This window comes from Myxocyprinus asiaticus, chromosome 29 (assembly GCF_019703515.2).
Source record: "Myxocyprinus asiaticus isolate MX2 ecotype Aquarium Trade chromosome 29, UBuf_Myxa_2, whole genome shotgun sequence".
NCBI classification, from domain to species: Eukaryota; Metazoa; Chordata; class Actinopteri; order Cypriniformes; family Catostomidae; genus Myxocyprinus; species Myxocyprinus asiaticus.
Genome location: NC_059372.1, coordinates 37890629 through 37905401, shown reverse-complemented (window position 1 = coordinate 37905401; position 14773 = coordinate 37890629). Strand labels below are relative to the sequence as shown.

General features: G+C 40.0%; 1 protein-coding gene across 1 annotated transcript in view; it reads right to left on the bottom strand.

Moving 5' to 3' along the window:
* Nucleotides 1–14773, bottom strand: part of LOC127420020 (UHRF1-binding protein 1-like) — a 47328-nt gene that overhangs the window by 16469 nt on the left and 16086 nt on the right. Inside the window, exons 7-14 of the mRNA XM_051661929.1 lie at nt 12663–12833; nt 11795–11975; nt 10646–10732; nt 10184–10354; nt 8153–8298; nt 3932–4073; nt 3557–3750; nt 1877–3162 (exon numbers count right to left, since the gene is read on the bottom strand). Coding sequence (XP_051517889.1) covers nt 1877–3162; nt 3557–3750; nt 3932–4073; nt 8153–8298; nt 10184–10354; nt 10646–10732; nt 11795–11975; nt 12663–12833 — 2378 coding nt within the window. The remainder of the gene's footprint in view (nt 1–1876; nt 3163–3556; nt 3751–3931; nt 4074–8152; nt 8299–10183; nt 10355–10645; nt 10733–11794; nt 11976–12662; nt 12834–14773) is intronic.

The window sequence follows — 14773 nt, the reverse complement described above, 5'->3', positions numbered from 1 at the left end:
TTAATAAAAACACACCTTTGGCAAGAATCTGTTCTTTTAAAATATCACATTTTTAACAGGCTGCTGAGGGCAGTAAATCCAGCAAAATTGCATTTCCAAATATTTCTTCCTCAAAAGTGCTAAAAAATATTTTTTATGATACCGTTAAGGAACCAGAATTGATAAATTTCTTAAAGGTGGAGTATGTAACATTTATGTTAAAATAGTTCTACTATCCCAGTTTATTTTTCGTTGACAAATAAAAGTAAGCCATTCATGGGTTTACCTCCCCCAGAAGGCACTATCAAAACAATGATGTTTGTATTTTGAGCGGCCTGCTCAGCTCCACCCATCCCTTTGTAGCTCAGCCTATAGCATGAGTTTGGGGTGTGGCTACTTGTTCAGCCAGGAGAATATGAACGTCAATGGCAGACTGTAACGGGGTTCAGGAAAGGAGGAGGGGGGAACCGGATTAACAATCAACAAGACTTTAATTATAACATAAAACACTGAACTGGAACATAACAACAGACGTCGACGACACACACACAGCTCCATTTGTGTGCATCTCTCTCTCTCTCTGGCATCCCCAGCTCCTCCTCTTATCTCTCTCCCACTGATTGGGCTACTCGGCACCAGGCGTGCACCCTCACAGCCTGGCCACACCCTCCTCCTCATCACATACCCCCACCTTCCAATTCAGGCCGAGGAAAGCTCCGGATTGACTTACTCCCCCCCTCCCTTCCTGGAGGGGAGTCGTCGCCCTTTCGGCCATGTCCTCGCCGGCTGGTTTTCCCCGCCTCCTGGGTACCTGGGTAGGACGAGGGGAGGGGAGAGGAAAAGAGGGCGGGAGAGACAGAGAGAGAGAAAAGAAAAAAAATTCTGCCATTTGGTCCTCGGCCAGCTGGGCAGCGGTCCTCAGCAACGGCGGGTGATGGAACTGGACCTCGCCTCTTGGGGGACAGCAGCAAGCCCCCCCGCCTCCTGGCAGACGTCAGTGGCTGCTCCACCTCTAGCGACCGGCAGCGGCTTCACTTCCTGGCGGATGATAGCGAGCTCCCCCACCCCCTGGCGGATGGCAGTGGCTCCTTCGTCTCCTGGTGGATGGCAGTGGGCTCCTCTGCCTTTGGGTGAACCACTCCAGTGCCACTGTATCATACCTTCTCGGCATCTCTGACGGCGCGTCTTCCTCCAGTCCTGGGTTTCAGCACCAGTGTAACGGGGTTCAGGAAAGGAGGCGGCGGGAATCGGATCAACAAGACTTTAATTATAACATAAAACACTGAACTGGAACATAACAACAGACGTCGACAGCACACACACAGTGTGTCTCTCTCCCTCTGGCATCCCGGCTCCTCTTATCTCTCTCCTGCTGATTGGGCTACTCAGTGGCAGGCGTGCACCCTCACAGCCCTGCCACGCCCTCCTCCTCGTCACACAGATGTATACACAGGAAAATAAATGTAGCATTTATGACGTTAAATGTTTATCACCTTTTATTTAGTATGGCTTATTTGTAAATAGGGAATCAGAGAGTGCGAAAGGGCGTGATGAGTCTAAGGGGTGTTGGCAAAGGTTGTTTAAAAACATACTTTATTTTTGTAATTCCGTTTGGTGCCACTAGTAGCACAGAAATTACATACTTCACCTCTTAATTCCTTGTTAGATTCCCATCCCTACTGACAATACATTATACAAATGTACATTAGTAAAGGCTTTCTCTATTAGAATGCTAATTTAATTTGGTTGTTTTTGAAACAGCTGACAACTTTCAAATCTGAACTAGATATTACCTATTTTTTTTTTCAAACATAGATCAAATACAATTTTAACTAGGTTAGATCAAGACTTGAGTAGAAAAGATCACAGCAATGCAGATGTTCTCAATAGTTCTTACTTGTTTTGAGGTGAGAAGAGCTTAGTCATAGCAGATCCTCTGCTCAGGAGACTGAAGGCATCTTTCGTGATGGAAAGTGCCCCCTTGGTGAGATCAAGGGAGGCACTGAATGCATCTTTCGTGACACCTTTAGTGGCATTCAGGGCACTGGACAGCTCCCCCTCCAGGCTGAAAGTGGAGCCTTGTCGGGGCAGTCCCATAGGGATCCCTGGGGAAAGAGGAGGTGACTGGGCCAGAGCAACAGTATGACCTTCATCATCTTGCCCCATTGGTTTATCCATTACCTCAACAGCTTCACAAGCCTCCTCCACCGATCCCTCCTGCTCTACATCCTCCTCCTGATCTATCGTGGAGATTGCCACATTTTCACCCAGCTCACTTTCCTCCAGCAGGTCAGACTCACTGGGGTGGTGTGTTGGCGAGAGATCAGAGTCTGTCAGGCTGGGAGTGTCCGTGTTCTCTGGAGATCGGGCTTCCTCTTCGGGCTCGCATACTGCAGGAGGAAGCAGCAGAGCGAGCTCTATTGCCTCCACCAGGACTGAGACACACACTGAAGGAAGATCCTCTCGTTTATGTTCCGAACGCCCCAAACTCTGGAAGTCCTTGCTCAAATTTCCAGCTAGTTTGGCAAGGTAGTCCTTCATCCTCAATAGTGCAACAAACTGGTAGTGGTTGAGCCACATTTTGACTGGAGTGATAGACTGGGCCAAGATATGGATGGAGGCCATGGGAGAGTTGACTAGTCCTTTGGTCTGGTCGACTTCATCAGATATATCATTGATACTTTGCAAAGAAGCTGGAAGGGTGTGTTTGATAGAACTTGTTGGGGACTTTGAGTCTCTGTCTATACTCGAACAATGAGAGTCTTTTTTGAAGGCAGAAGGGTGGCACATCCACAAAGACATGGCAAAGGGCTCCACGAAGGGAAGGGCTTTCCCCCTGAGCCCTCGACGAGCCCCCTCAAAGCCTAGAGTCACTCGGGACAGACTGGTAGACCAGACGTCCTGAGAGCGAGAAGGGCGTAGAGAGAGTTCACTTTCCAGAGTGTGTTGAAGGAATGCGGATGGCAGGGGATGTAGGATGCTCTGGTCGCGAGGGAAAGGTTGGCACTCCATGGGCTGGAAGAAAGGACAACCAGAGAAGCTGTTGTAGGTGCTGTTAAGGTCAGTGCAGGAACCGTGAGGAGAGTGGCGAGTGTTGCTGATGACGATTTGAGGAAGACTGATGCTCAGTGACTGAGGGCGGTCTGGGTGGTCCAGAATGGAGGATTCCAGAGGAATGATGAGCTAAAGAAATACAGAAACAGGTCACCTAAAAAAACAGATCTGAATTTTTTTCACTGGGTTTTTAAGATGCAAAGTCAGGTTAAAAAGAATTTCAAATGTGTCTCAAGACACCTGCGTTCTGTTTTATTCATTGCCCTGTGTCTAGATTTTTATTAGCACAAGAGCGCATTCTGTCTGAACAGCACTTTTACTGTTTAAAACAAACTTTCTTGTGGAAGTGTAAAAATGACATTTACTGTATGTTTCCCAATGTTCTAAACCCAGCAACCAACTTTAGAAAGCTTGAAATGTTGGTATTTGTTGGGGCAGTGTGAACAAGTCTTCAGAAGATAAAAAAACCATATTGCCTATGACATTAAATCCATTTCAAAGCATGTCAGATCTTACAGTTTACCTTTAGTTGTCTAGCATCCAAGCGAATATCGATGTGTTCTTCACTCTTGCTGCTGTCCTGGAGGTGGTAAAAGGCTTTTACCTGATCCAGTGTCCTGTGTAGACCCTTTGAGAATAGAGTCATCCACAATACACTCGGAGCATCAAGACAAAATTGTAGACCATTCAGCTGGGCATAAAGATTAGAGCAGGGTACTAAAGAGAGAAAATGATAATGGGAGTCAAACAAAGACAAGAATAAATCAAACTCTTTCCCACCAAGACAGATCAGCAAATATATTTCATACTGTGATACAATGATGTGAGTCTGTTTCCATTAATGATATTGATTAAACCATAATTAAAATGCTATCCATCAAAACCACAGCTAACACACCAGGAAGTCCAGGGTTATCAGGGAAGTAGTACTCTGTGAACTGAAGGTGGATTGCTGGAGTGTTGTCTGGGAGATTTAGGGATTTGCGGTTACAAAAGAGGAGAGATTGCGTTTTCTTGCTGTGACGCCCCCCGGTGGACACCTAAGGTAAAAGATAAAATATTAGTTAAAAAAAAAAAAAAAAAAAAAAAGAGCAGATTCATAGTGATGAATTAACTTAAGCTGGTTTTTCATAGTACACCAAACTCTTATTTTGAAGGATCAAGGAAAATTCAGTGTCTCATAATATAACCCCTTTAACAGTAAACACTTTAATCATATCATAAACAAATCATAAATATGTTTGCACAATTAATCAAAATAAAATCTTTATATATCCTATTGTGCTTATGAAATCGCAAAAGGCTGTGATTTAATTAAATAAACAGTCTGCATGTGCAGTGCATTTCAAAGTGAATGTATGAAGCCGCCACTCATGCACTGACAACGCATCATGAGCAGCTCACGTGCTCTTTGTGTGTAGATTGCAGACAGCAGGGTGCTCATTAACCTTGAAGTGCACAGCACATAGAGACCATATATTTATATAATTAAATAACATCCTCTTGTGGTTTAATAAGCACATGTAGTATCGGAGTAGCCCGGCAGATGGAAATTAAGAAGAATTAAAACAGAATTTCACCAAGATGGCCTAGAGCACCAGAAATCCCTCAGAGCCATAAAACTAAGAGCTGACAAAATGGCTTCCTAAAGTCTGGCATGGCCCAGCTAAACGAGATGAAACACATCTGGCCAATAAAACGAACAAAAGAGACTTGTCCAGACAGCACATACTTGAAAACACTCATGTTAATAAATTGTTCGCATGACTGGAAGACTGATCTTCTAGAGAGTACCCCCACTGCTTCAAGGTCAGAGGTGATGGGCAATAAAAGACACAGAGTTAAACAAAGATCCTCCTGAATTACAATGAACAACACAACGCTAGTTCTATGACTCTTTATTTTGGACAAAAAACAATTTTCTAGGCTCCAAATTAGTCATGAGACATCCTCTGTGATCAGTATTCTGCAAACAGCAGCTAAAAAAAAATTCCCTTTTTTTCATTCATTTAGTAACATGAACACTTAAAAAATTTGACTTCCTTGTATCACATGACTATCGTCATTGTTCAAGACACAGAGATTGAACAGACTGGATCTGAACTGCTGAACTTTTCTTTAGGAGGACAAACTAATGCTCATAACTTCAAATGTAGAAATAACTTTTCAATACAAGCATATCTCAGGACGTCTCATCTTAGTCCAGGAACAATTCCCACAGTCACAGTACTTCGCTGAGTTAACTCTCAAAATGTACACAATACCTAGCTTTGCTAGATCATTCTGAAAATGACTTTATGACCTGTGATCACTTTTATAACTGACAAATCGATGATTATAATCTTTACTCGTGTTATTCGTGTCATTTTTACTAAGAATGGTAACTATTCAGGATAAAACACCTCATGTTTACTATTGTTGGAATTACATTCATTTCAGGAATGTTTGTGTTAATTAATTTTTGATACATTCAGTTGTATCCAAGATATAAAATGCATGGTTAAAATGTGTACTATTTAGAGCGGGAATGTTTAAGGATCCTTCACACAAACGGAAAAGGACAGACAAGTTGACCATGTGACTCTGAAAAGACGCCTCTGATTGGCTTAGAGCCTCTTTGGGGTGTGAACAAACCGAATGGGTTAAAAAGGCCAGCTTGAGCAACCCCCTCAAGAGTTTGAGTACTGAGTTTGAGTTCTGAGTTCTTCTCTTGCTCCTCTGCTCCACTTCCTCTTCAGCTCCCCGCTCTTGTCCTCGTTGCTTAAGGCTCGCTCCGGCGCCCAAGTTCCATGCCATGTAGAAGTCCAAGAAGGTTCAGAGTAAAGCTCCATGGAAGTCCTTCTCTTCTCTGTGCTACGACACACACATGATGGTCCTCCCTGCAGAAGGCCTCGCTTCAAAGCCCTCATCATCCAAATGCAACAGACAACAACTATCCACGATCTTAACAGATGTCCAAAACATCAACAGAACCACCCAAACTTTCTACAAAGAGCCAAAGAACCAAGCAATGCAAGGAAACGCAATGACACGCAAGTACATCTCCAGACTTTGCTGAAAGTGCTGGTGTCTCTCTAATATAATTCGGGTTACCCGATTGCAAATCGAGTTAGACTGAATTAAATATTAATGATTCTCAAGGCATTGTCTACAGACTCCATAAAGTTCCTTTTATCTGTATAGATCATTTACATCCCAGTCATATTTCTCTTTCACTTTACTCACCAACCTGTTTCATGTTTGCATGTGTTAGATTAGTTTCTATGTTTAGATTAGCAATAAAGTCTTGTTTGTATTCAAAGATAATTTGACTATGGTATTTTGATAAATAATCTTGTCATTTGACTTTATCAAAGTTCCAGTCCTAAAGCTATACCTAAAATATTTGTGATATTATTTTCAATAAGCCATGAGAATAATATTACTCCAATAATTGAATTAATCATAATTCCCTTATTAAAGCTAATTCCTTACAATAGAAATTGTGAGCAAATACAACAATGTATTACGATTTTATTCAGACAAATAATTTAATTATTTGTCCTTTATCTTATAATGGTCGTCGAACATGACTAATTCCATTATAAATAGACATACGGACAGTTTAATTTAATTCCTAACACACATACCGTTCCCCTACACACATTAAAGGAATAGTTCACCCAAAAATGAAAATTCTCTCATCATTTACTCATGCCATCCCAGATGTGTATGGCTTTCTTTCTTCTGCAGAACACAAATTATGATTTTTATGAGAATATCTCAGCTCTGCAGATCCTCATAATGCAAGTGAATCGGTGCCAACATTTTTACGCCCCAAAAATCACATAAAAGCAGCATACAAGTTATCCATAAGACTCTAGTAGTTAAATCCATATCTTCAGAAGTGATATGTTAGGTGTGGGTGAGAAACAGATCAATATTTAAGTTCATTTTTGCAAGAAATTCTTCTCCCTGCCCAGTAGGGGGTGTATGCAAGAAGAATGTGAATCACCAAAAACACAAGAAGAAGAATGTGAAAGTTAAAGTGGAGATTGTCTGAGCAGGGAGAATTTATAATAAACATTGCCTTAATTATTGATCTGTTTCTCACCCACATATATCGTATCGCTTCTGAAGACATTGATTTAACCACTGGAGTATATATGGATTACTTTTATGCTGATTTACGTGACTTTTTGGAGCTTCAAAATTTAGGCACCCATTCACTTGCATTGTATGGACCTACAGAGCGGAGATTTTCTTCTAAAAATTTTCATTTGTGTTCAGCAGAAGAAAAAGTCATACACATCGGGATGGCATGAGAGTGAGTAAATGATGAGAGAATTTTCATTTTTGGGTGAAATATCCCTTTAAGCCATACAGCAAACTGCTTACACAGAGGTGGGTAGTATTAATAAATAGTAATAATAATATATCAATAAAATTAACATTATATTTAAGCAATATCTTACAAGCAAAAATGCTGTTGTACTGAATAAAAGTGTTCATCAATGCTTTCATTACTACTGTGAAGCAATTAATTTGATTAAAATTCAATGGTAATTTTTTTAATTGGTTTAAAATTCTATGAAATAATTTTATTAAAGTTCTATTGATGGTAAAATTTCATTAAACTTTAAAAAATGTAATTCAGAAAAAATAAAATGGAAAACATGGAATTTGGAAAAAGATTTCATAGGGCCTTATTTTTTATTTCCCAAAATGTAGCAAATTAATAGTAAATGATTTGAATACCACAAATGGAAGTGTGGAAATTATGCAATACATTTTTTATTTTTTTTTAATTAACAAATAAAACATTTATCTTAATCTTACATTTTCTTGCGCACTTAAATCAGCTTCATGGGGTGCATCCTGAGATGTTTTGTAAACAGTATTAAAGGAGTTCCCATTTATGCTTGGCACTAAAATTATAATTTTATTTTTGTAAAAAAACAAAAAAAAACATGTAGGCACAATTTACATTTGTCTACAAAACTTTCAGTCATTGTATTTTAAGTTTTTAGTCTAAAAGGTTTTAGATCAGTATAGTGTATTTTTTACTTGCTCAAGTGTATAAAAACCCTGGTCAAGTATATACACCGTATGCCATTGTGTGTGTTGATCTTTCTCACACCTGATGAATGTCCAGGTCGTCCACACAGATCACCATACAGCTGGAGCGAAGTCTCTTCAGAGGAGTTCCTGTGGACAGAACGGCTGCTGAACTTCGCCGGGAGGTCTGACCATGTTCAGGACTGAAACTGGATAGGGGTTCCCCGTCTACTTAAAACCATAGAAGAAGGTAAGTCATACAAGTCCGAAATAACATAAGGGTGAGTAAATTATGAAAGAATTCTCATTTTTGGGTAAACTATCCATTAACAGTTTTGTGTTTAGACTGAAAAATTGTAAGAACTGGGCCACCCAAAAGAAACTACTCTGATCCAGGCTTGTTTTGTTGATCACATCTGTTTGTCTTTTGTGTGCTGACAAAACCGATGTCCATCCATGGAATCAAAGCTTATCAGAAAAGCAACCTTGTTGAAATACATTTTGAAGTCATCATGAAATAGCATTAGCAACCCATTTTATTTCTGTAAATACGTATTTCCAAGTGAAACAGTCATTGATTTTATCCATCAGGAATGGACTGGATCGTGAAAAGTGGACATATTAGATAGGCTGCATCACATACAAAAGTAGCCTAAAATAATGCTTATATAGCTGTTTGGCTAATGGCTTTTCGGCTGGTACATTGGAGTGGTGGTGGTGTAGTGGACTAAAGCACTGAACTGGTAAGCGGAAGGTTGTTGGTTCAATCCCCACAGCCACCACCATTGTGTCCTTGAGCAAGGCACTTAACTCCAGGTTGCTCCAGGTGGATTGTCCCTGTAATCAGGGCACTGTAAGTTGCTTTGGATAAAAGCGTCTGCCAAATGCATAAATGTAAATGGTGAAAAGTGGGGTCAAAAGACTATTTCCAGAAAGACAAGAAATATATAAACTTACTTGGTCAAAATAGCGCATCATTTTTAATAAGAGCCACATTTTCTATGTTGCTGTGTTTTAGTGCTGTGTCACTTCCCTAATGTTTTAGAGGTTATGTGTATATCACTTAAATAATGTGCATTCAAATAAGTTATACTTTCTGTACAACTGTAAACTAACTTATGTCGAGGTTAATTATGATGATCAAATGGTCTCCCTTCTTTACTTTAAACACCCATAATAATGTGTTACAAACGTGACAGTATGGACACTTCATATCAGATCATATGGATATCAATGGAAGAATCACAAACCTCCACCACTAGATCTTTTACCATAATGATTCAGATAGATCGCTTACCATTTCTTTGATCTGTGACATGTTTCAAGCTTCTGCATCTATAGCCAACATTTGGGAAGGGACATTTTGACAAACTTTGTGATCTGAGCTGTAATATTATAAACATTGAATCATCTCATATGTACATATACAGCCGATAGAGGGTGCCGCACGCTCACACAGCACTGACTGAAGCGGTCAATGCAGACTACGTTTTAAAACGCAGCCTTTTATGGCTTAGTAATTTTGCAAATTCATATGGCAATTTCAATCTTAATTCAATTCATCATGCAACCTTGATGGATTTAATTCCAGTGTCTCAGAGGTCAAAGTCTGCAGGTTTCAAAGTGTTTTGGATGGTTTTTCGTGCTGCTTTTACAACTGTCATGTCCATAACAGAGAGATGTCATGTCCGTTACACTGGTTTTCCCCCCATTTATGTGTACGAAAATTAATTAAATAAAAAATTCCAACCCTTCTACATCCTGTGGCTATTATTATTTCTGGAGTGTGCATTTCAATTACATAATTTTTACAAAGCGTGTGGTCTCCCAAAAACTCAATTTGTCAATTTTTCCAATCTAAGCTACAAAAAAGAAAAAGAAAGAGTTGTCTAGACTGAAAATGTTCTGATGTCTGGGCTCTATCTGCAGGGTTTATGTACATACAAATGGTTCGATATACTGGCAATGACTATATGTTAAATTTCACATTTTGACTGCAAATATCACATCCGTAATGCTGGAATTTCCCTATTAAGAATAAAGTAAATTGGGTTTTTAAATATAAACGGTCAATCTGAATTACATTTTGAAGAGGGATTTATTGTTGGTTTACCCTTGGCTCTTTTGGCTGGAGAGTCTTTGGCAGATGCAGGTGATTCTGAATGTGGTCCAGGGATGCCCAGATCCTCCACTCTCCTCTGGAACTCTTGAAGCAGTTTGGCCGCCCACTGAGCACGAGAATCCATTGCCCCACAGTGACGTTCCCAGTGCCGACAGCCATCACCTGCACAGCACAACAGTATACATCACTAAACAGCTGAAATCACCTTCACAGTTGTCTATCACCCTACAGCCAACCATTTACAGAATACAATAATTGTGCTTCTTTAAAATGAATAAACTAACTGAATAACAGGAAAGATCCGTGCTCTATAGAAGAAATTAATATGGCATGCGGCATGACCATAAAGCTTCAGCTACTAAAGCCCATGTTAAAACTTCTGACATGTAAAACTATAAACCGGAGGACATGTATTTTGAACAATGTCCTCTTTTGAACTGTGTTGTCACTCACCTGGTCTGTGGACAGGGTAGTAGTCACAGCCCAGCTTCCGTAAGGTCAGCTGCATTGCACCCTGCGTGCCTGGAGGCAGAGCCTCATCTGTGTGTGAGATCAGATCACATAGAAATGTCATTTTTATAATGGATAGTTAACCCAAAACGTACAATTCTGTCATCACTTTCTCCTCCTCAAGTCATTCAGAACATTTACGATTGTTTTGTTCCGTGGAACAAAAAAGGAGATCATTTGCAGAATGCCCAAGCTGCTCTTTTCCATAGAACAAAAGTGCATGGGGATAGAGGCTTCATGCTACAAATGGAAAAAAGCACCATAAACATTGTCACTAAGACTTGTGCACTATAGTCTAAGTCTTCTGAACCCATATGATAGTTGTGTGTGAGTTTAAAGGTTATGATTTTTTTTTTTCAACATTACAGTACTTCATCCTATCCCAGGTTAATATGCAAAAACGATATTATTCTAAATACAACTAACTATAATTATAAATACAGCTGCAAGCCACAATTATCGGGGTCCAAGCACATGTCCTTGACCAAAATGCTGCGGACACCATGGATGTTGTTTCTTGATACTATCAAACAATTGCTCTGTTTGTTTGAGTGTCCCGAATAGCATGCCCAGCAACATTGACTGAACCACTGCGTGATTTTGGGGCTGGACTATCTGTGTTCAGGAAGCCTGTTTGAAAACAATCATAATATTTGCAATTCCATTTGGTGACACCAGTTGCGCAGAAATTACCCACTTCACCTTTAAGTCTCTCCATCTGTCCATTTAAATTATGATGATGACAATGATGAATATTAAATAAAATGCTCACTTGACCTTGCAAGGAGAAGAAACAGTGCACAAATGTGCCAGGTTTGAATGTGTGCAGGGCGATTGAGATTTGAGAGCTTGAGAGGAAGGCAAGATTTTTAGTAAATAAAACTTATATTTCAGCCATTTTCTTACACAAACAGCCCCAGTCCCCATCCACATTCATTGTATGGAAAAGAGCAGGGTGAACATTCCTGAGACATTTCCTTTTGTGTTCTACAGAAGAAGAAAAGACTACCCAGTTTAGAACTCATGAGGGTGAGTACATAATGACAATTTTAATTTTTGGGTCATATAAGTGAGGTACTGTAAGTTCATTACTGGTATCTGTAGAGCTGTCATTGCAAATATGCAGGTCAAGACGAGAGATGAAGGTGTGGTAGGACGATTCTTTGAAATCATGGAGGTCAAAATACTGAGCCGGTGTGCTTGCGGTCCCGATCGCTTGAGGCGGAGGAGGTTCAGTTGACAGAAAGTGGATCCCAGGAGAAGGTGGGGCTGTCTGACACAAATACAATGAGACATACATAAACAGTAACGGCCGGCAATTGACAGAGAATGGGATTTAATGTGTTATAAAGAGGATTTAACTGCAGGGCTTGTTATTTATTTTGTTGAGTTGCTTTGTAATGACAAATGTGTTCAACGGTCACAAAGAGCTGAAAACATCAGGATGTTTGCTCAAAAGCTGAGCCACGCAGCAATAGCAGCCACAGTGTAGGGAATGCCCCAGAATCCTTTGTGAAAAAAACCCTTTCCCAATCTGACAAAGAGAGAATGATCACAGATCAGACAACAAGAGGAAACCCTTGTTGAAAGGGGGGTAAAATTGTATTCACAGTAGGAGAAAAAAAAAAAAAAAAGCCTTTTTATTGATAAAATGCAGAGATGACAGGCCAGGAAATGTTGCAAGCTGGATTTAAACTTGCATTGTCCGCCCACCAGGGCTCAAAGAGTCTTAACAGATTTTGGAGTTTGCAATTTGAACTGCCCTGCGTTTACAAAGTGTTTTTTTTTCCCGACACATAAACGCCCAATTAAATGGTTTGAGAAAAAAAAAAAAAAAAAAACTTCATTTAAATTTAAAACAAAATTGGATAAATCACACACTGTAAACAGCTAAAATCTTAAAGTCAGCTTAATTATCATAGCGTTATTTGGGACAGATTTAAAGCGGAGAATCTGGTACCTGTAATGTTTCAGCAGCCATGCTCTTCCTCTGTTGAGCGGATTTCTCCATGGCCTCACTCAAAGACTTGGCATAGTGTATGATGGCCTTGAGCTGAGAGTCTGTCAGCACCCACAGCAGATCATCCAGTATAAACAGCAGCTTAGAGGCCAACACATTACAGTCCTTCACCTGAGATGAGGAGCAGATAGAAACAGCTCAAAACACATTCCCATATTTACATTAATTCTGATGCTTTTGAGAGAGGTGATCTTTTTTGTCTATGCTTTGACTGCACTAACACATTATCTCACATATCAAAGCATCAAGATCGTTATGTCAACTGAATGAAACTGCACTACAGAATTGCCTGTCTGCACTTGAGCTCCAGTGAAGTTCATATCAAATGAACTATGAATAAAATAAAAATCAATGCCTGTCTCAAGCTTTCTTTTGACATCTAAATTAGATGTCAAAAGGTGATAGAAAAAGTTCTTTTTTTGTTATTAACAATTTTTATTGATTCCATACAACAAATTAAATAGACATAACAGAAAATGCAGAATCAAATTATACGAAAATATAACCCTTCCCCCGAACATCCCGCCCACCTGACACAAACACGCACCCCAGTGGTCAAATGCTAAATTGACAATGACACACAAATAAACAATAAATCAGCAGAAAATATTTAGAAACATAAAAAAACAAAAAACAAAGTATACTTTCAAAAAACAATAAGGCTGCACACACACATTTAAATCTACAAATCTCTCTCCACTGCCCCTCCCCGAGAGCCTTCTAAAAAGGCTAAATAGCTGCCCCATTGTTTTATTATATAAACCCAGGTTGACGTTTTTTAGAATCCTAGCCCACACTCCCTCCTCCTAGACCAAGTTTAAATCTTTCTCCCATAATCTCTTGAGAAATTGAAGCTCCATCCCCCAGACTCTGAATTAGCAGGGAGCAACACACTGATGCCTCATGACCTTTTCCAAAAGCAGTAATCACCACTCCCAGAGCTTTAGGAGGGTGTATGCTACTCCTAAAAATAGTACATAGCAGGTGGCGCAGCTGTAAATACCTAAAGAATTGAGACCTGGGAATCCCAAAATGTTGAACCATATTTTCAAAGGATCTCAACAATCCACTCTCATATAGTAGGTCACCGAGTGTAGTAACACCCCTCACAATCCACTCTGTCCAGCAGAAAGGGGATCAATACATAATTTTGGGTTCAGCCATATGCTCGAAGCAACATTTATTTAAATGTCTGAATTAAATACTCTGGACACTTTTGTCCATACCACGTGCAAATGCGAAATAACAGGGTATAACTTAACTTCTCCGGTTAGTTTGACAGAAAGGCTTTGCAATGGTGAAATAGGGGCAAGAACTTCCTGTTCGATACAAAACCAGGGAAGGGCTCTCTCAGGTGGAAGTGACCAATAAGCCAAATGTCTGAGACCGAATGCATAATAATAAAACCAAATCTTGGGTAGGCCTAGCCCACCTTTGTCAATTGGCCTATGTAACTTACTGAAATGTAATCCGGGACATTTACCTTTCCAAATGAAGGACTTCACTATGCAATCAAATTACTTGAAATAAGAGAGGGGGACATCGATAGGGAGAGATTGTAGCAGGTAGTTGAATTCTGGAATACAATTCATTTCAATAACATTAATCTTCCCAGTCATAGATAACTGTAATGAAGCCCACCTGCCCACATTGCTCGAAAACCTTTTTATTAAAGGGTCAAAATGAACTCAAATCACACAAATTTGCTGGGAATAAAATACTCAAATACTTAATGCCCCGTTTGGGCCACTGGAAGGCGCCTGGCTGAAAAGCCGTTACCGGGCAGTATGGTGTCAGAGCCAAAGCTTCGGATTTAGACCAATTCACTCTGTATCCTGGAATTTAGAAAAGGAATTAATAATTCTGTGGAGGCAAGGCATAGATCTAGTAGGGTCAGAGACAAATAATAAAATATCATCTGCTTAAAGCAAAAGCTTTTGCGCCACACCTCCCGCCACCACCCCTGGAAAATCATCCTCCCTTCTTATCGCGGCTGCTAATGGTTCCAGGGCAAGACAGAACAATATCTATACAGAATAAAATAATCTGAA